Source organism: Ornithorhynchus anatinus, chromosome 7, assembly GCF_004115215.2.
Source record: "Ornithorhynchus anatinus isolate Pmale09 chromosome 7, mOrnAna1.pri.v4, whole genome shotgun sequence".
Taxonomy (NCBI): domain Eukaryota; kingdom Metazoa; phylum Chordata; class Mammalia; order Monotremata; family Ornithorhynchidae; genus Ornithorhynchus; species Ornithorhynchus anatinus.
This window is the reverse complement of record NC_041734.1, coordinates 70,893,944-70,912,667: the sequence shown is the minus strand read 5'-3', so window position 1 is coordinate 70,912,667 and position 18,724 is coordinate 70,893,944. Positions and strand designations below refer to the sequence as shown.

Genomic DNA, 18,724 nt, shown 5'->3' with positions numbered 1-18,724 from the left:
CAGTTCCCTCATCTGCAAAATGGGGATGAAGACTGCGAGCCTCACGTGGGACCCTCTGATTCCCCTGGATCTCCCCCAGCGCTCAGAACAGTGCTCTGCACAGAGTAAGCGCTTAACAAATACCAACATTATTATTACCTCCTCTGGAAAATGGGGATGAAGACTGCGAGCCTCACGTGGGACCCTCTGATGACCCTGGATCTCCCCCAGCGCTTAGAACGGTGCTCTGCACAGAGTAAGCGCTTAACAAATACCAACATTATTATGCTTATTAAAATGGGGATGAAGATTGTGAGCCTCACGTGGGACCCCCTGATGACCCTGGATCTCCCCCAGCGCTTAGAACGGTGCTCTGCACATAGGAAGCGCTTAACAAATACCAACGTTAGTATCATCAGCATCATCCCACCCCGGGAAGTGGCCGTTCCCGGTCCCCGGCCGCAGCGCCCCGCAAAGACTACAACTCCCGGCAGCCTCTGCGGGAGCCAGAGCTGCAGCGCGCCTGCGCGCGGAAAGGGCGGGAGGGGGGAGGGGGAGAGGAGGGGACGTGCCTGCCGCCGGGGGGGGGGGGGGGCGCGCGCGCGGTAGCGCCGAGGCGGGCGCGCGTCCGCGGCGGTGATGGCGGTGCGTGAACGCGCAGCGGCAGCAATGGCCGCTCTGGAGCGGCGGGTGCCGAGTCTCGATGACTTCGCGGGACAGAGCTGGAGCTCCTGGGTGGAACGGGCCGACCTGGCCGCCGCCGACGGTGAGTGAAGGCCCCGGCGTCTCGGGGCGCCCCCTGCCGCCGCCCCCCCCCGGCCCCTGCCGGCGAAGGGGAGCCGCCGACGGGAGCCGCCGTCCGGCTCCCCCGTCCCCCCAAACAAAGGACCCGCCGGGTCCTAGTGCCCGCCGCCTCCAACAACGCCGCCGCCGCCGCGCCGCCGGGTCCTAGCGCCGCCCTCTCCGCCCGGCTCGGCCGCCCCCGCCCCCGCCCCGTCCACGTGTTTTCCCCGCCTCCCGACTCTTCCGTCTCCCATCCTCCTCCATCTCCTTCCACCCCTTCTTTCATTCGATAGTATTTATTGAGCGCTGACTATGTGCGGAGCGCCGGACTAAGCGCTGGGAATGGACAAATCGGTTACAGATAGGGACGGGCCCTGCCTTTTGACGGGCGCACGGTCTAATAATAATAATGTTGGTGTTTGCTAAGCGCTTACTCTGTGCAGAGCACTGTTCTAAGCGCTGGGGGAGAGACGGGGTCATCGGGTGGTCCCACGGGAGGTTCACAGTCTTCACCCCCATTTTACAGATGAGGGACCTGAGGCCCAGAGAAGTGAAGTGACTTGCCCACGGTCACACAGCTGACAAGTGGCAGAGCCGGGAGTCGAACCCATGACCTCTGACTCCCAAGCCCGAGCTCTTTCCACTGAGCCATGCTGCTTCTAACCCTTTCTCCCTCGCCCTACCCCTTTCCCCAGCCCTGCCACCTTGCCCACCCCTGGCAAAACCATCCTTTGCCCCAGGGCACCTTTGGAAGGCGGTCTGTCCGGGCACAAGAAAATAATAAGGATGGCATTTGTTAATAATAATGCTGGTATTTGTTAAGCGCTTACTATGTGCAGAGCACTGTTCTAAGAGCTGGGAGAGATACAGGGTCATCAGGTTGTCCCACGTGAGGCTCACAGTTAATCCCCATTTTCCAGTTGAGGTAACTGAGGCCCAGAGAAGTGAAGTGACTGGCCCACAGTCACACAGCTGACAAGTGGGAGGGCCGGGATTCAAACCCATGACTTCTGACTCCCAAGCCCGGGCTCTTTCCACCGAGCTTCTTAGGGTTAAGTGCTTCCTATGTGCCAAGCACTCTTTTGAGCCCTGGGGGGGATCAGGTTGTCCCACGTGGGGCACACAGTCTTCATCCCCATTTTCCAGCCGAGGTCACCGAGGCCCAGGGAAGTGAAGTGACTTGTCCAAAGTGGGCTCACAGTCTTCATCCCCATTTTCCAGATGAGGTCACTGAGGCCCAGAAAAGTGAAGTGACTTGCTCCAAGTGGGCTCACAGTCTTCATCCGCGTTTTCCAGACGAGGTCACCGAGGCCCAGAGAAGTGAAGCGACTTGCCCAAAGTCACCCAGCTGACAGGTGGCGGAGCCGGAATTCGAACCGTGACCTGACTCCCAAGCCCGGGCTCTTTCCGCATCTGTCCCACGAGATCTTTGTCCCTGAAGTCCCGGGAGTCACCCGGAGATGTCGAAGTCTCCGGGCGATTGGTGCCCTGGAGTAAGTTTGCAAGTGAGCTGCGAAGGCAAGGGCGCACGTGGCAGGGCTCTGATGACACTTATTCTCCGGAGGGCTTCCTCCCATGCTCTCTTCCCTCCCCTTCTTCCATCCTCTGCCCCTTGCACTTGGTGGGGGTCCAGCCTGGCCTCTCTTCAGCTGTCGGAGCCTCCCCACCCGCTTCATCCCGCTCTCCTCTTTCCAGTAATTTCCAAGTCGGCGGACAGCAGGCCTCTGTGCCTGCGGAACCGAAGGACCGAGCCCCGTGGCTCGACCCAGTGAGCCGCCCTGGCCCGGGGAGCCGAATGCCCCGTCGCCCGGGCCCAGCTCGGAGCCACACCCCTACTAAATAATAATAATAATAATAAATAATGATGGCTTTTGCTAAGCGCTTACTATGTGCGAAGCACTGTTCTAAGCGCTGGGGAGGGATGCAAGGTGTTCAGGCTGTCCCCCGTGGGACTCACAGTCTTAATTCCTAGCCTCTAGGATCCCGATGGGCCGGGCGACTCACGGTTCACAAGAAGCAGCGTGACCTAGTGGGAAGAGCGCTGGATTGGGAGTCAGAAGATCTGGGTTCAAAACCCAGATCTGCTACTTGCCTGCTCTGTGACCTTGAGCAAGTCACTTCATTCCTTCATTCAGTAGTATTTATTGAGCGCTTTCTATGTGCGGAGCACTGTACTAAGCGCTTGGAATGTACGATTGGTCATGGGTTCGAATCCCGGCTCTGCCACTTGGCAGCTGTGTGACTGTGGGCACTTAACTTCTCTGTGCCTCAGTTACCTCATCTGTAAAATGGGGATTAACTGTGAGCTTCACATGGGACAACCCGATTACCCTGTATCTACCTCAGCACTTAGAACAGTGCTCTGCACATAGTAAGTGCTTAACAAATACCAACATTATTATTATTACAATTCGGCAACAGATAGAGACAATCCCTGCCCAATGACGGGCTTACAGTCTAATTGTCGGGCTTCATTTCTCTGAGCCTCAGTGTCCTCATCTCTAAAATGGGGACAGGATACCTAATCTCTCTTCCTCTTAGCCTGGGCGCCTAGGTGAGAAGCAGTGTAGCCTAGTGGAAAGAGCACAGGCTTGAGAGTCAGAGGACCTGGGTTCCAGCCTCAGCTCCGCCACTTGTCTGCTGTGTGACTTCGGGCAAAGTCACTTCACTTCTCTGTGCCTCAGTTACCTCATCTGTAAAACGGAGCTTAAGTCTGTGAGCCCTATGTGGGACACGGACTGTGTCCGACCTGATTATCTTGTTATCTGTTCCAACGCTTAGTACGGTGCCTGGTACGTAGCAAGCATTTGACAAATACCACTCATTATTATTATGTGGGACAGGGATAGTCTGATCCGATTGTCTTGTACTTAGGCCAGTGCTTGGCACAAATACTACAATAATAATAATTATTATTATTCACACCTTTTTATCCAGTGAAGGGCCAGAGATGCCGGAGAGGCTCAGAGTTGCGTTTCTGGGGAGAAGAAATACTTTGAAATCATCCCGCCCCCCTCACACTCCCCAGACATCAGTCAGGAGCGGTTGGTTTGGCTCGGACCGGAATGATTAAAGTGGTTCTGGCCACAAGAACCGTGGGTTTGAGGTGTCGGGGGAGCAGGCCTTGATTTTAGCGTCTGCTCTGCTGGGCTGAGCCTTGGATTCCCTCCCCTGGGAGGCCGAGGGGCTTGGAGATTCGGCGAAGTGTCGGCGGTTTCTCTGCCCTTCGGCCTGTCCCCCGGTTCCGTGCCCTGGACAGTCACGGAGGAGCGGGGTCAGTGTCGAGACACGGGGTCCTCCCCGGTGAGCCTGGAGCGTCTTGCTGGGGAAGAGGTCAGGAGACCGAGGCAGAGTGAAGACCCCGCAGCCGGAGGGACCGGGAGATCGGGGGTAGGGAAACTGATATCAGGGAAGCGAGGGAGTGGAGAGGGAGGGCTACGACCCGCACTCGAGCCAAGGTGGGCACTGCTCCGCGGGCCGCCAGCGGGCCTGGAGTGGGCCGGATCCTCTCAGGCCATCACCCGAAGGGCTCTGGGCTGGGGAGATCCCGAGCGGCTGGGGAGGGGCCCGTGCTGGGCGCCGAGGCGAGCGGCGGGCTGGTGAAGGATGCTTCCCTGAGACCGGGTGGCCCTCGCCCTGGGTGAGCTGCCAGCAGGGGTCAGTCCGGGAGTGTCAGAGCTGGTTCTCCGGCAGGGGCAAGGCTGCTAACGAGGCTGCTGTCTCCCTCAGGGTCTGAGCTGGAGGAGTGCCACAAGAACGGGAAGAAGAAGTTGGACGCCATGACCCTCATTAAGGAAGGTGGGAGCCGACAGGCGAGGGGCCCGGATCCCCGGGCAGCTTGGAACTTGGTGTCACTGCCCCACTGCTGTCGCCCCCCCTCCCCTTCTCTCCCCCGTCCCCTCCCTTCTCTGAGGTTGCTCAGAGGTCAGCAGAGCCGGGGGAGCCAGCCCTGAAAGGCGGGTAGGGTCGGTGCGGGGAGGCTGGGGCTCCCTCCCCGGGCTCTCCGGCTATCCGGTTCCGAGGACACAACTCAGAGCCCGATGGGATTTCTAGCTGTTAGTCCCTCTCCCGGGCTTGGACTAGTTAGCTGGAGGGGATAGGGGGCGGGGGGAGGAATGACAGCCAGGGTCCCCGTCTCTGAGACGTGAGCGTCTCTCACTTAATCCTTCAAGTCCGGAAAGGTGGGTCAGGGTGTAGGGGGCCCCGGCATTGGGGACCTCTCTGGAAGGGGGCTGTCTCGTTCAGTGTCTCATGCCTGGTATTTACTGAGCGCTTACCGTTTGCAGAGCACTGCACTAAACGATGGGGAGGGTACAGTAGAGTAACTTGCCTCAACGTGACTCGTTGTAGACATGTCCATCTTTGGCCACTGCCCTGCCCACGATGAGTTCTACCTTGTTGTGTGTAACCACTGCAGCCAGGTGGTGAAGCCTCAGGCGTTCCAGAAGCACTGCGGTGAGTTGGGCAGTGGCGGTCGGAGGGGGGGATAAGGAGATGGCGGCCTGTCAGTGGAGGTGATGGAGCAGCGGGGCAGATCCTGAGGGGAGATGGGGAAGATTGGGGGAGAGGTGGGAGGGAAGGGTGTGGCGATGGGAGATGACTGGGCGGGGGGGGGCATTGAGATGTGGCAGAGGAGCCGAGGAGCACTGAAGTCGGGACCAGTTGGAAGGCCGAGTTTGTAGCTTCTGGACGGGAGCCACCCGGGTTTAGCTCCTCAAGCGGCAGTAGGGCGGGGCGGTGACGGAGCCGGGGCCCCCCGCAGTAGAGCTAGGGATGCCTCTCACCTTTGCCCGTGGTCCCTTCCTGTGGCAGAGAGAAGACACGGGCCTCTCAGCAAGCTGTACGCGCGGGCCCAGGCCTCGGCGGGCTCCCAGAAGTGCCACACGGTCAATGGACAGGGCCCAGCCTGTGGGAGCCAAACTCAAGGCTCATCCAGCAAATCCTCCCGGGAGAAAGCCCAGGGGTCCCGGAGCCGGGCCCACCCTGCTCCTGAGAAGGCCCAGAAGGACAACCTCTGGTAAGGGCGGGTCGTCGGGCGGGGTTCCTCGTGGGGAGCCTCAGGACGGAGATGTGATCGAGGGGTGCGGGGGTGAGGTACGAGGCCCGCCGGGGAGGTAGGGAGTGGGGGCAGGGGGAAGAAGCCCCTGCGTCTGGCTGGGCTGGGGCAGAGGGAGGCCGGCAGGAGAGGCGGGTCTGGGGATAGGGGAGGGAGAGGCAGCAGAGGGTCCTGAAATCGGTTCTCTGGAAGGCCGGGAGGTCACCGGGGCCAGAGACAGTGTAGGGACAGGGGCACTCCTGGGCCAGGCCTGTACATTTCTGTGCTTGGGGCACGACTCCCACTCGCGACCCCACTCCCCACCCCGTAGAGCCCCCCATACTCTAGTCTGGCTGTGACAGGGGGCTCCCTCCACTGCTCCATTGCATCTTGCCCAATCCTCAGCCTACCTGTTTCTTCCCTCCCGCCGCAGCCTCTACGTGCCCGTGGTGAACCTGGAGAAGATCTCTAGCCTCTCCAAACCCTCGGCTGCCCCCTCTGTCTTCTTGGGCCAACCGGGCACTCCCTCCAAGGACCCCCCGGGGAAAGCCCCCGTAGCTCCCTTCTCCTCCAAGGAGCCCTCGGGGAAGGGCGGCAGCCCACCGGGTGCTGGCGAAGGTCCCAGCCCCAGGGCGGAGAGCAGCCCGGCAGAGAAGGAGTCTGGTGGCACCAGGCTGCCCCCCAAGGCCCACAAGAAGATGGCACGTAAGTGGCACCATTTCATCCCTGCCCCCACCTTCTTGCTCAGAGCAGCAGGAGAGAGGGCGGGGTGGGTCCCTGCCAGCAAATGCCCGAGACGCTTCCTGCACCCAGTTCTCACTGCATCCCTCGGTGGCGGGGTGTTCCCCCTTTTTCTTCTGGCCGGGACTCCCGCCCCACAGATCTCGCTGGAGCCGACGGGAGCGCCTCCAGAATGGGAGAAGAAACCCCCAGATCCCTCCTCTTGTCACCCCCACTGGCCCCTGCCCGGTCACCTTCTCCGCGGGGGTCCGTCTGCGGGCTTGGCCAGCTCCTGACCTCCCCACGAGTGTCCAGCCCGCTCCCCGGCCTCTCGGGTGGAGTGTGGGGTGCGATCGCCACCCTGTGCAGTTCCTGGGGCTGGACCGTGGCCTCTCTCCTCCTAGCAGCCGGTTGAGCAGGAAGGCGACTCCCAGGGGGCCCTTGGCAGGTAGGCAGAAAGCCCCAGCTGGGGCCAGCAGCCTTCAGGCGGAGAGGGCACCCCCACCCCTCCCTCTTCCCTGGTTGTTGGGAAGAGCCAGGCTCCCACCCCTGCAGCCCCGAGCCCCGCTCCTGAGCATCTCTGTTTTCCATTCCTTCCCTCCCACCATCCGCCTCAGGCAAGGAGTGTGATCTGAACCGGCAGTGTGGAGTGCTGAACCCGGAAACCAAAAAGATCTGCACCCGACTGCTGACCTGCAAGGTAGCCAGGCCGGGGGAGGCAGGGGTCGGGGGCCGGACACGCTCGGTGTCCGGCTCAAGCTAGAACAGGGCAGGACTGAATGGGGCCTGAGGGGACAGTCTAAGATGGGCAGGGGGCACTGCGTCATGGACCTGTTCACCCCTCCCTTCCCTCCATTGTAGAGAGAGATGACTGAGATGGGGGGAAGGGGGAGGGGGACGGGGACCGCAGAGCCCTCGGGAGGTGATGGCCATGCAAGGGATCTGCTCCCCAGAGGGAGGAACGTCCAGGCTTGAGCAGCTAGCCAGCCAGACAGCTGGCCAGCCGGCCAGTGTTCGCAGGCCGCCCCTGCCTCCGCCTCCGGCCCCGCCGCCCCATCCTCGGGAGCCTGACCTTCCTCCCCTCCTCATGGGCCCGTCTTTCAGATTCACTCGGTGCACCAGCGGCGCGAGGTCCAGGGCCGAGCCAAGGACTTCGACGTGTTGGTGGCCGAGCTGAAGGCCAGTTCCCGTAAGGGGGAGTCCCCCAAGGAGAAGAGCCCCCCGGCCAAGGAGCTGGGCCCCGAGCGGCTGCCCCAGGAGCCTCTGCCCACGGCCCAGCCTGCCGGGCCACCCGTGGGCACCTTCCCCAGCCGGGTCAAGCAGCTGCATCCCTCCTGTGGCCTGCCCAGGTAACCAAGCTCAGCCTTCTGCCCCTTCCCCACCAACCCCCCGGGTCCCCCCCGCCCCGCGAACCCCTGAGGAGAGGGGCACCCTCACTCAGCAGGAGACCCTCTGCCCCATGGTCCCCTGGAAACTTGGGGGAGCCCCATTTCTGACTCCCCAGGTCCCAGATCCCCTCTCCCTCGGTCGCTTCCTCCATCCATTGACCTCTGAGGGGCAGACCTGGTAGGCCAGAGACAACCTGTCCCCTGGAAAGTTTGGGGAGAGAACTGCTCCGGTCCCTTTCCTGGTCTGGAGCCCAGCCCCTCCTTGACCAGCAGACACGGTCCCTGAGGCCTCTCTATCCTGGTTGGAGTCGGGGGGTGGGGAGTCTGGGGAGTAGCCCTCTGGCCTTCCACCCGCAGCACTCCATCCACCTCTCCCGCTTCTCTGGCCGAGCTGAGCTGGGCCGGGGCCGGCCCTAAAAACATCTCAGCCCGGGTGCTCAAGGCTCGTTCCTGACATCCCACTTCAATGTGGCTAGAGCGGAGGCTGGGCGAGCGGGAAGGGTCCAGGCCGCCAGGGTCCCTTCCGTGGGCAGAGCCCTGAGCCAGACACTGTGGGGTCGGGGCGGGGGGGACGGACAGAGGCCCATTCACAACCGGCTGTGGCTCTTCAGAGGAAGATCTCCAAGAGCTAGGCCGGAAGGTTGAAGGGTAGAAGAAAGACAGGCTTGAGAGTCCTGGGGGAGAGGAGAGTCAGGGAAGAGTAGTCCGGGAAGACATCGTGAAGAAGGTGAGTTTTGAGGAGTTTGGAAAGTGAGGAGGAATGTTCTTTGGAGAAGAGAGGAGCAGGGATGGCAAGATTTGTCCAAATTGCTAAGGCTGAGCCTGGCATTGAGCTTCCCGCCTTCTTCCTCTCCTCATCCCCCTCTTGCCCACCTCTTCGCCCGCCTCCTCATCTCTGGATCTTCACGGTCCCCAGTCCCCTCTTCTCAGGGCCCGTCCCACAACCACACAGCCAGTCTGGCTTCATTCTCAGCCCCGCTCCCTCACCCCTCTGTCCCAGCAGGTCCCGCCTCTCCTCCGAGAGTGAGCTAGATGATGCGGGCCCTTGTAGTGGTGACAGGGACCCGGGGCTCTTCCCCTTCCCCCTGCCCAGGGCCGGAGGCCCCGTCTCCAGTGATGAGAGTGAGGAGGAGGCGGTCCCCGAGGACCCCCACCGCCCCCCGGACTGTCATTATGCAACCCGACCCCCAAGGCCGCAGGCGGTGAGTACTGGGCTGAGGGCGGCGTGGGTGTGTGGATGGGGCTGGGGGAGGGGGCGAGACTGGGAGCGGGGAGGGGAGGGTACTGACCCTTTTCACCGGGGTTCAGACTCCAGCTGGGGCTCCCTGCCGCCACCTCCCCTAACCCCAGTCCCCGGGGAAGGGACCACAGGCCCAGGAGCCCCAAGAGGAGCTTTCTTGCGGGGGGTGACCTTCAGCGGGAATGGGGAACGCCTGGTGGGGAGGGGGTTCCCAGGAGAAAAGGACAGGGGTCCTCACTCCGTGGCACCGTCCCTGCCGCTGTAGTATTGCACCTTCGGGAGCCGGCTGGTCAGCCCGGGCTGCTACGTGTTCAACCGCCGGCTGGATCGGTTCTGCTCGGCGCTCAGCTCCATGCTGGAGCGGCACCTCAGCTCGCACATGTGGAAGTGAGTGTCGGGGCCGGGAGCTTCGGGGGGCGGAAGGGCAACTCCTCCCTCAGATCCTTCTCATTCATTCATTCGTAATTATTGAGCGCTCACTGTGTGCGGAGCACTCTACCGAGCGCTTGGAAAGTACAACCCGGCAACAGATAGCGACAATCCCTACCCGACCACGGGTTCACAGTCTAGAAGGGGGAGAGAGACGACAAGACAAAACAAGGAGACAGGCATCAATAACCGTCAAAATAAATAGAATTATATGCCCGAATTATAGATAGATACCCGAATTATAGATAAATCCTCCCCGAGCACCCAGTCTCCTGACCCCCACCGGCCCCAGAGCACCCAGCCCGCCAGAGCCCCTGACACTGAGGCCGGGCGGGTTCTCCTTGCTCCTCTCGGGTGGAGGGTTGAGGTGGGGGTTGTCTGAGGAGAAGGGGATGGAGGAGGGCTGAGTCAAAATTAAATCCCTCCCAGCCGCCTCCTTGCCAACCTCTTCCCTCCCGTCCTCTTCCCTCCCTCCCTCCCCCCTCATTTCCGGCCCATCGTTCGCAGTGTCTCCCGGCAGATGGCGGCAGAGCCAGGCTGAAGGGCCAGTGGACTGTGGCCACTGGGCTTTGGGCATTCCCCGGGCCCTGCCTCCTCCTCCCACCCACTAACGGCTGCTCTGTCTCCCGCAGGAAGATCCCGCCAGCTGCCGAGCCCCCCGCCCACCCTGCCGATTCACCCCTGGCCGTCCCTTTGAACGCCTCCCCCGGGGGCGGCTGTCCCCGCTCCGCCGGCTCGGCCCACCGGCCGTCCTGCCCGCCCCCGGCCAAGGACAACCCCACCCTGCCGGCCCCCGGGTACCCAGCCGGCTCCCCCAGCGTGGCAGCCGCCTGCAGCCAGGCCGAGTGCACGGGCGGGAGCCAGTCCATCACCTCCCCGCTGCCCGCCAACACACCGTCGCCCTCCTTCAGCAAGCTGCCCCCCTCCAAGGCCAGCAGACCGCCCAAGGGGAGAGAGGGCACCGAGGCGGAGGCCCCGCCCCGCAAGCGCAAGCCTCCCCCCGCCCCTGCCGACGGCCCGACCGCCTTCAAACGGACCTGCCTCTTGGAACCCCCTGGCAAGGGGAAGCCTACGGGCTGCCGGGCACTGCCCCCCAAGACTAAGCCAGCACTGGGTGTGGGGCTCAATGGAGCGGTGGGGCCCCGGGTGAAGCGGGTGGGCCCCCTGGACTGTCGGGGGCCCCCACACCCGCCACCTGCCCCCGGGAGGGCCTCGCAGCTGGAGAACCGGGGTGGCTCCGGGCCTCCCGCCAAGGCCCCGCAGCCCAACGGCCTCTCGGAGGAAGAGGAGGCTAAGAAGCAGAAGAACCTGGCCACCTACTGCCGGCCGGCGAAGCCCAAGCACTGCCCCGTGGGCCCCCCCGGCGACTCGATCTGCTCCGTACGCAGGAAGAAGCCCGGCCCGGCCCTGGGCTTCGAGGAGAAATGCACCACACTGAAGGTACCGCTCGGCGTGCTCCGCTCGCTCGGTAGAGCTCGTGGGCCGTTGCCAGGTCAGGGGGCCCCCAGCAGGGTCTGATCATGTGAGGAGGTGGGGGGGAGCGGGGAGGGGGCTTCAGGAGGAGGGCCATGAGGGGAGGGGGCTGGCGGGCCGGGAAGGCCTACTCTGGGAGGGGGACCGGAGACATCAGGGAAGAATGAAGGAGGGGCTTCTGAGCTCGGAAGGCGGCCCCAGCCCCTAGCAGGGAGATACTGACATCCCTACCCCTGGTGGGACAGAATTCCAGCCGCCGCTCCTCCTCTGTCAGCGGGCACTAGGGGCGGGGAGAGGCCTTGTGTCCTGTGGGGCAGAAAGGACTAGGGTTTCCAGGACAGTGGGGGCTGGGCTAGGGTCTTGAGTACCCCAGGTCCAGGAAGGGGGTTTGGGTTCTGGCTTTGGAAATCAAGCAACAATGTAGGGCTGTAATTCCCTCCTCCTCCCTCCCTCTGCCCAACCTGCCTTGGGCTCCTTTAAAATGGAAAACCAGCAGGGGCTGGAGTGGAGAGCAGAAGGCAAGAGAGGGGAAAAAGGGGTTTCAGATAGGGGTGCCTGGGCATTCCTGGACTGCCCCCCAGAAAAAGAGAGGGTCCAAATTATCATCGATTTCCTCCCTCCCGCGCAACAAGAAAAAGGCTAGGTTCTGAGAGCGGGTTTCTGCCACTCCTCCCACATCCCAGAGTAGGGTTTTTCCAGCCCCAAGCTCCCCAACCAACCTTTGTGCTATGATCTCGGTTTGCCTCAGTTCAGGATGGACCAAAGCCAGGCAGGAACCCCCACCTCTGGGGGAAGGGTGGGTTCAGTAGGTAAGCAGGATTCAGCAGCAGGAGAACGGAGGTTTGGGGAATTAATTTCTCTTGCTTGCCCCTGGGGTATTGGAAAGTGACTGCCTTAAAGCGGGGGGGGGGGGGGCAAAGATAGGATTTGCCGGAAGTTCCTGGGGCCCCCGTGCTGACTTTCTCAGGAGGGGATCCCGGGTCGAAGTTCAGGCCTTTAACGCATCCCCGTTCTCCTCCCCGCTCCCCCAACCACACCCCCTCGGCGAAAGGACAGCAGCCCTCATGACCTCTCAGCCTGGCCCACCCTCGGCAGCTGGAAGCCCCGTGAGGGTCAGGGGAGAGAGGGCCCGCCGCAGGGGTCAGCTGTGGTCCCGGCCCTCCAGAGAGCCGAGCCCCGGTCCAGGGACTTGGCAGCGCATTTGAGAGAACTGAAGTGGTCCCTGGCCTCGGGAAGGTCACGGTCTAATAGTGGAGAGAGGACAGACACATCAGACTATCCACATCAGTCCGTCCATATGGACTCAGGAATGACAGGAATGAGCTGAGGGGGAGGAGTGGGGAACAGATTGTGCTAGCAGATTGGAGAATGTAGGAGTTTAACCAGGACAAGCTTCCCGGGAGAGGTGGCCTCAGGCGGAGATGTGAAGGAAGGATGGTTGACAAAGGCAGGGAGGGTTGTCCCCGACCAAGAGAAAGTGTGTGTGCGTGTGTGTCTGTGTGTGTGTGTGTACACACATGTACACGTGCAAGAGAGGGAGGGCCAAGTCTCCCAAATGTGGAAAGGTGATCTGGGCCCGGTGGCTTGTGTTCCCACCTTGTGTCAGGCCTCTCTGGGCCACCTCTAGGACTCTGGTGCCTTGGGACTCCACACATGCACAATGGTAACCTCGCACATGCTCAGTAATCCGTCCGCTCGACGGAGTACAATTCCCACAAGTTCGGCATATTGGATGCTCTACTGAGCACGTGCAAGGAGAGGACCCAGAAGTCCCCACATCCTGGATGTCCAGTTGGGGCCAACCAAAAGAAAAACAGCTGTCTCAGGCCAGGTACAGGCCCCACCTTTCTCGGGCTTGGAATGGGAGGGGGAGGGGAGGGGGAAGCGGGTGGGAGGCCAGGGTCTGAAATCTCAGTTTTCGGGGCCCCAGCGAGAGCTGGTGAGGCCCCCCTGCCTGCCCCCTCCAGCTTTCCCCCCACCCTACTCCCTTTGGCCTTTCCATCCATCCCTGATGTGCCTCTCTCTCTCTCTCTCTCCCCTCTCCTCTCCTCTCCTTGCAGTCAAAAGCGCATTAACGAGAAAGTGCCTGCCCGCTGCGACGGAGCCGTCAGCACCTCCCTCCCCCTCCTGGATCCGGGCCCCGGGCTGCTGCCGCTTTTTATAACTTTATATTATTTTTTTTAAGAAAAAAAAAAACTAGAAAAATACCTCAAGACTCTCCCTGTTCTGTTGCTGCTAAAAAAAAAAAGTTACAAAAAAAAGAGAAAAAAAGCCTGAAGAAAATCAGTCCCCATCCTTTTCCCCCACCCCGTCCCCAGGAGGCTGAGACTGCAGGGGCAGCCGGACCCGGACCCCATTATTTATAAAGGTCCCTCTTGTTGGTTTTTGTTCTTTTTTTAAAAAAAAAACAAAAAACAAGAAACGGAAATGAAACGGCTGCTGCCTCTGTCTGCTTGTGTTCTCCCTCCAGCCAGGGGGTGCCGGGAGGGGGGCAGGGAAGGGAGGAGGGAAAGAGGTTTCTACTCTGGGAGCCCGACTCCTTGGGGTTCTTCCTGGCCAGGGGGCCTTTGGGGCCCAACTCCGGCTGTCAGCCAGAGCCACCTGTCCCCCACCCTCAGTCCTCCTCATTTGGGTGCCCTCGGATCTCGTGTCGTCATCCACTCCGTCACTCTTCTCCTTTCCTCCCCCCCGCAACCCTCTCGGCAGCCCCATAAACCTCCAAGGCGGCGGGCCGCCGTGGTGAGAGGAGTGATGGCGGCTGGCGGGCTGCTGTCACTGCCAGCTCCGCGTCCGGCCACTCATCTCCCCTTTATCTTACCTCCCCACCGCCACTCACCCCCAAACCCCAGACCTCGGACTGTCGTCACCTGCCTTCTCCTTCCTGCCTACGCCCGCTCACTGCTGGGAGCCGGGGCTCTATCTCACCCCGTAAGTGCTCGGCCTAGGCTACCGGGACGAGGCCGGGGCCATCTCCTCGGGGCAGGCCCAAAACTCTCCAAGTAGGGCTTGTGGCTGCCCTCCAGCTTGGGCCAGGCCTGGTTGGTTCTTCCTTCGGCCCCCGGTTGGGGGTCTTGAGGCCAATTTGGGGGTGAGGGGGAAGGCCCGAGAGCGGACCCTCTGCGGACCAGAGGTAAGCCCTTTGTGGGGCAGCGTCTGACCCGATTAACTTATATCAGCGCTTAGAACAGTGCTTGGCACATAGTGGGCGCTTAGCAAATACCAACATTATTATATCTATCCTGGCGCTTAGAACACGTGGGAAGCGCCGAACGACTTGGTTGTTATTATTATGCTCCCGGGCCAATTCTCCTGCTGCCAACCAACACCGCAGCCTTTTCCCACGGCGGGGTGGGGGGAAAGGGGTCGGGGAGGCAGCCCTCGGCGAGGGGAGACGGGGAGGGGGTTAGCGTGGCTCCCGATCCCGAGTGGGACCTCATCTTTGGCCCGCAGGAACTTTGTGCGTGATCTCTGCCCGCCCCGCAAGAGAAGCAGCGTGGCCCGGTGGAAAGAGCCCGGGCTTGGGAGTCAGAGGTCGCGAGTTCTAATCCCGACTCCGCCGCCCGTCAGCTGTGTGACCTCGGGCAAGTCACTTCTCCGGACCCTGGGTGATCTCATCCGTCAAAGGGGGATGAAAGACCGTGAGCCCCACGGGGGACAGCCCCAATCGCCTGCCATCCTCCCCGGCGCTCCGAACAGTGCCGCGCACATAGTAAGCGCTGAAGAAATGGCATCATTATCATTATTATGTGGTGGCTGAGGTTGGAGGCGGAGGCGGAGGAGGAGGAGGAGGAGCCGGTCCGGTGCCGCCCCGGTCCCGCCCCGCCCGGAACCAGGAAGCGGCGGCCCCGGCGGGGAGCGAGGGGCCGGGCTGGGCCGGGCCGGGCCCGTCACGCTCCTCCTCTCCGTCGGTGGGTCGGTGGGTCGGTCCCATGCGGCCGCCGGCAGCCCCGGGCCCCAGCGCGTCCGGCCCGGGCCGGGAGCGACGGGAGCGGCGGGAGTCCCGGCCGTGTCCGCGGCTGTGGCTGTGGCTGCGGCGGGGGAGCGCCGTCCTGGCGCATTTGGTGGCTCTCGGCTTCACCCTCTTCTTGGCCGTCCTCTCCCGGCCCGGGACCAGTGAGTGCGGGGCCGGGGAGCCGGGGCGACGGGGACAGGGGGCCGGGGGACGGGGAGCCAGAGGGCGGGGACAATGAGCCAGGGGGCGGGGACAGGGAGCCAGGGGGTGGGCACAGGGAGCCAGGGGGCGGGCACAGGGAGCCAGGGGGCGGGCACAGGGAGCCAGGGGGCGGGACGAGCGAGAGATGGAGACCATCAATGCAGGGGTGGGGGGTAGGGGGCGAGGCTCCGGGACTGAGGGCGGGGAGGGAGGGGGAGCCGGGGGGAAGGGAGAGGAGGAGGGGAAGGGGAGGGAGGGGAAGGGAGAAGGAGGAGGGATGAAGAGGAAGGAGAAGTGAGGGAAGGGGAGGAGGGGGAAAGAGGGAGGAGGAGGAGGAGGGATGAAGAGGAAGGAGGGGGAGGGGAGGGAGGAGGAGGGATGAAGAGGAAGGAGGGGGAAGGAGGGAGGGAGAAAGGAGGGAAGGAGGGTGGGAGGGAGAAGGAGGAGAGATGAAGGCGGGGGGAGGGAGAAGGGAGGGAAGGAGAAGGAGGAGGGATGAAGAGGAGGGAGGGAGGAGGGATGAAGAGAAGGGAGGGAGGGAGGAGGAGGAGGAGGAGGGAGGCTCAGGGACCGCAGCCCCAGAAGCAGATTGTGGCTAGACCGGACAGATGAACACAGGGGTTAGAGGAGGAGTCGAGACAGATGGGGGTGAACTAAGGTGAAAACAAGAAGAAGATGTGAGGAGGAGGCAGAGGACAGAATTGGTATACAGTACTCTCCCAAGTACTTAGTACGGTGCTTTGCACATAGTAAACATTTGATAAATACGAATAAATGAATCCAGCCCTTACTGTGATAAGAGATGGAAACAGAGGTGGGGCAGGGCCAGAAAGCGTAAGAGGAGGAGATGGACCCGGTGGATGAAGGAGCAGAAAGGAAGAGGAGGGGGAGTGAGGTAGGCTCCATTCCTGGGGGAGGAGCGGTGCTGGTGAGATGGCTGCGTATGGGGAGCCGAGCTAAGGGGGGCATGGAGAGCAACACGAGGAGGAGAGGAGGTGGACAGTGAACGGCGGAGTCGGGATGGATGCCAGCAGAGCCAGCTGCTGTTTGGTCAGACTGGGGCTGTGACCCCTCCAGGTGGGGGAGAAGATGGAGCCAGGGAAGGAGGGGAGGTGGTGAGTGATCTGGAGTGAGAAGGGATTGGAAAGTGGGAGGGGGCTTTGGTATCCAGTTGAGGCTGAGACCCTTTGAGACTGAGGAATTTTGCATAGGGTGGGTCAGGCCTACTGCAGACGGTTCTCCTGGCCTCCCTGGGTCCCTTCTATTTCCTCCCTTTCAATCAATCGATCAATGGTATTTATTGAGCACTTACGCTGTGTAGAGCACTGTACTAAGTTCTTGGAGAGACAATGCTACAACAGAGATAGTAGGCATGTTCCCTTCCCCGAAGGAGTTTACAGTCTAGAGGGGGAGACAGACAGGAGGGGGCTTTCCTGAGGATGTAGTTTATGGAGCCACCTAGTATCCCCAAATTCCCCTGTCCCTCCTAGGCTTCAGGGTGGGCCACGGTTCTGAACTGGTTCCCTGGGAGAGGGAGGGCAAAACCCCTGCCCCCCTCAGCATTGTCTCTTTGATTCCTAGGTCTCTTTTCGTGGCATCCCGTGTCCATGGCTTTGGCAGTAAGTTTGGCTTCTCAATAATGCTCATCTCCTGGGCAGAGGCTCCCCTTTGGGGCTGGTGCTTTCTAGGGGCCTTATTATTACTCCGTGGCTTTGGGTGGGAAGGGAATTCTGGCGGGGGTGGGCTGTGGGCAGGCTCCTGTCTCTGAAACTCTCAGGCCTTCCCACCCAGCTCCTTCCTTGATTGCTGGGAGATTGAGTCAGGTAATTTGAGGCCAGCTGGGACCGTTCCACTGTAGAGAGCACAGCCCGGGGAGAAGGTGGGATTGGAATTCCCCGCTGGGTCTCCCTAGGTCAGTCGGCATCCTCTGCGTCTGCTTTCTCCGGGCCAGAGCCAAGAGAGGGTCATCGGCAGGTTCCTAGGTCATCGGCAGATTCCTATTGATCTGCATCCCAGCCTCGGGACTGCCGTGTCACTAGACCACAGCCAGCAGCCAGAGAGAGGCCCTGCGGGATGGGAAGGCAGCTGGCCGGGCCTGGGAATTTCAGGTGGCCAGTGACTCTGCCTACTGGTAGAGCTTTGCTGGGGTCTCCCAGTCAGGAGCCAACTCACAGCTCCCCTCTCTGCGTTCGCCTTAGGGAGCCCACGGATCTGGGCTCTCTCCTTTCCCCTGCTCCGACCCACCTGGTCTCCCCCGCCCGCCCTGTATTTGCAGTTCTGCCTCTGCATGACTGAAGCCATCCTGCTCTTCTCACCCGACAACTCGCCCTTCTTCTTCTGCCCCCGGAAGGCCCGGGTGTGGCTGCACTGGGCGGGCCAGACGCTGGTGATCCTGTGTGCCGCCGTGGGCCTCGGCTTCATCGTCTCCAGCAAGAACCGCAGCGAGCTGCCCCACCTGGTGTCTTGGCACAGCTTCCTGGGGACCCTGACGCTCACGGCTACCGGCGGCCAAGCCCTGTGCGGGCTGTGCCTCCGTTTCCCCAAGATGGCCAACGTCTCCTCCGTGGCCCGCCTCAAACTCTACCATCTCACCTGCGGGTTGGTGGTTTACCTGATGGCCACGGTGACCGTCCTCCTGGGCATGTACTCGGCCTGGTTCCAAGCCCAGATCAAAGGGGCGGCCTGGTACGTGTGCTTGGCTCTGCCCCTCTACCCGGCCCTGGTCATCATGAACCAGATCACCAGTGCCTACTTACCAAAGAAGAAGATGGAGATTTGACTCTGGCCAGGGCTCCTTGCCCGGGGCATGGGGTGGGGAGTCGAGGGGAAGTACGCGGGGGTCTTTTAGTGCCGCAGCCGTCTGCCTGGACTGCTGTGTTCTCCGGAGAGCTTGCTGCCTCGGGCCCCGGGGAGGTGGCCTGCGTCTGGGGGCTTGTGGGCTGGAGTCAGGTTCTTGGGTCGCAGACCCTCGGTGCTACAGGGGCTAAAACTGCACAAGTAGAGGGTGGTCTTAGGAGCCTTGGAGAGGGATGAGGGTTGGGCATTGTGGTGTTAATAGTAGTAATTCTGGTGGTATTTCTTAAGCACCTTCTGTGTGCCTAGCACTGTCCTAAGCCCTGGGGGTCAACTCTGTTAACAGCAACTGGCTGGTTGGTGACAGGGACAGTGGAACTGGGCTCAGAGACTTGGGACATTGGTTGGGACTCCTGGAATTCGTTTTTTGTCTTTTCTTTTTTTTTTTTTAATGGTATTTAAGAATCCCTATGTGCCCAGGCACTGTACTAAGCACAGGGGTATGTGCAAGATAATCAGGTTAGACGTCGTCCACCGTTCTTTCCACTACACCACACTGCTTCAAGAGATTTCCAAATGCGGGGGGGGCGGGAGGAGGGACCATCGGGCCATCAGCCCGAGTGACTGGAGAGAGCACCCTGGGGGTGCAGAAGGGACTCCTGGGCAAGGCAGGGACTGTCCTTAGGAGAACTGGACCAGTCAGGTCCCCTAGATCTTCAGGCACTGTGTTC

At 61.7% G+C, this 18,724-nt stretch overlaps 2 protein-coding genes across 4 annotated transcripts; both read left to right on the top strand.

Moving 5' to 3' along the window:
- Positions 1-618: 618 nt before the first annotated feature.
- Positions 619-13,483, top strand: ATXN7L2 (ataxin 7 like 2). Of its 3 annotated transcripts, none has more exons than XR_003761046.1 (12): positions 619-745; positions 4,492-4,560; positions 5,113-5,217; positions 5,575-5,779; positions 6,231-6,502; positions 7,135-7,217; positions 7,622-7,866; positions 8,999-9,107; positions 9,411-9,532; positions 10,207-11,014; positions 12,654-12,878; positions 13,108-13,483. XR_003761046.1 is itself a non-coding variant. In XM_029069913.1 (11 exons), the coding sequence occupies exons 1-11, from the start codon at positions 619-621 to the stop codon at positions 13,120-13,122; spliced, it is 2,250 nt and encodes a 749-aa protein (XP_028925746.1). In that variant the 3' UTR covers positions 13,123-13,483. The 3 variants fall into 3 exon arrangements, 1 of the variants encoding a protein (XP_028925746.1); XR_003761045.1 differs by having other exon boundaries at positions 8,909-9,107; XM_029069913.1 differs by lacking the exon at positions 12,654-12,878 and having other exon boundaries at positions 8,909-9,107.
- A 1,436-nt stretch (positions 13,484-14,919) lies between these two features.
- Positions 14,920-18,460, top strand: LOC114813326 (cytochrome b561 domain-containing protein 1). The gene is made up of 3 exons (XM_029069914.2): positions 14,920-15,160; positions 16,782-16,819; positions 17,476-18,460. Exons 1-3 carry the CDS (start codon positions 14,977-14,979, stop codon positions 17,977-17,979), a joined length of 726 nt encoding a protein of 241 aa, XP_028925747.1. The 5' UTR covers positions 14,920-14,976; the 3' UTR covers positions 17,980-18,460.
- Positions 18,461-18,724: the final 264 nt, after the last annotated feature.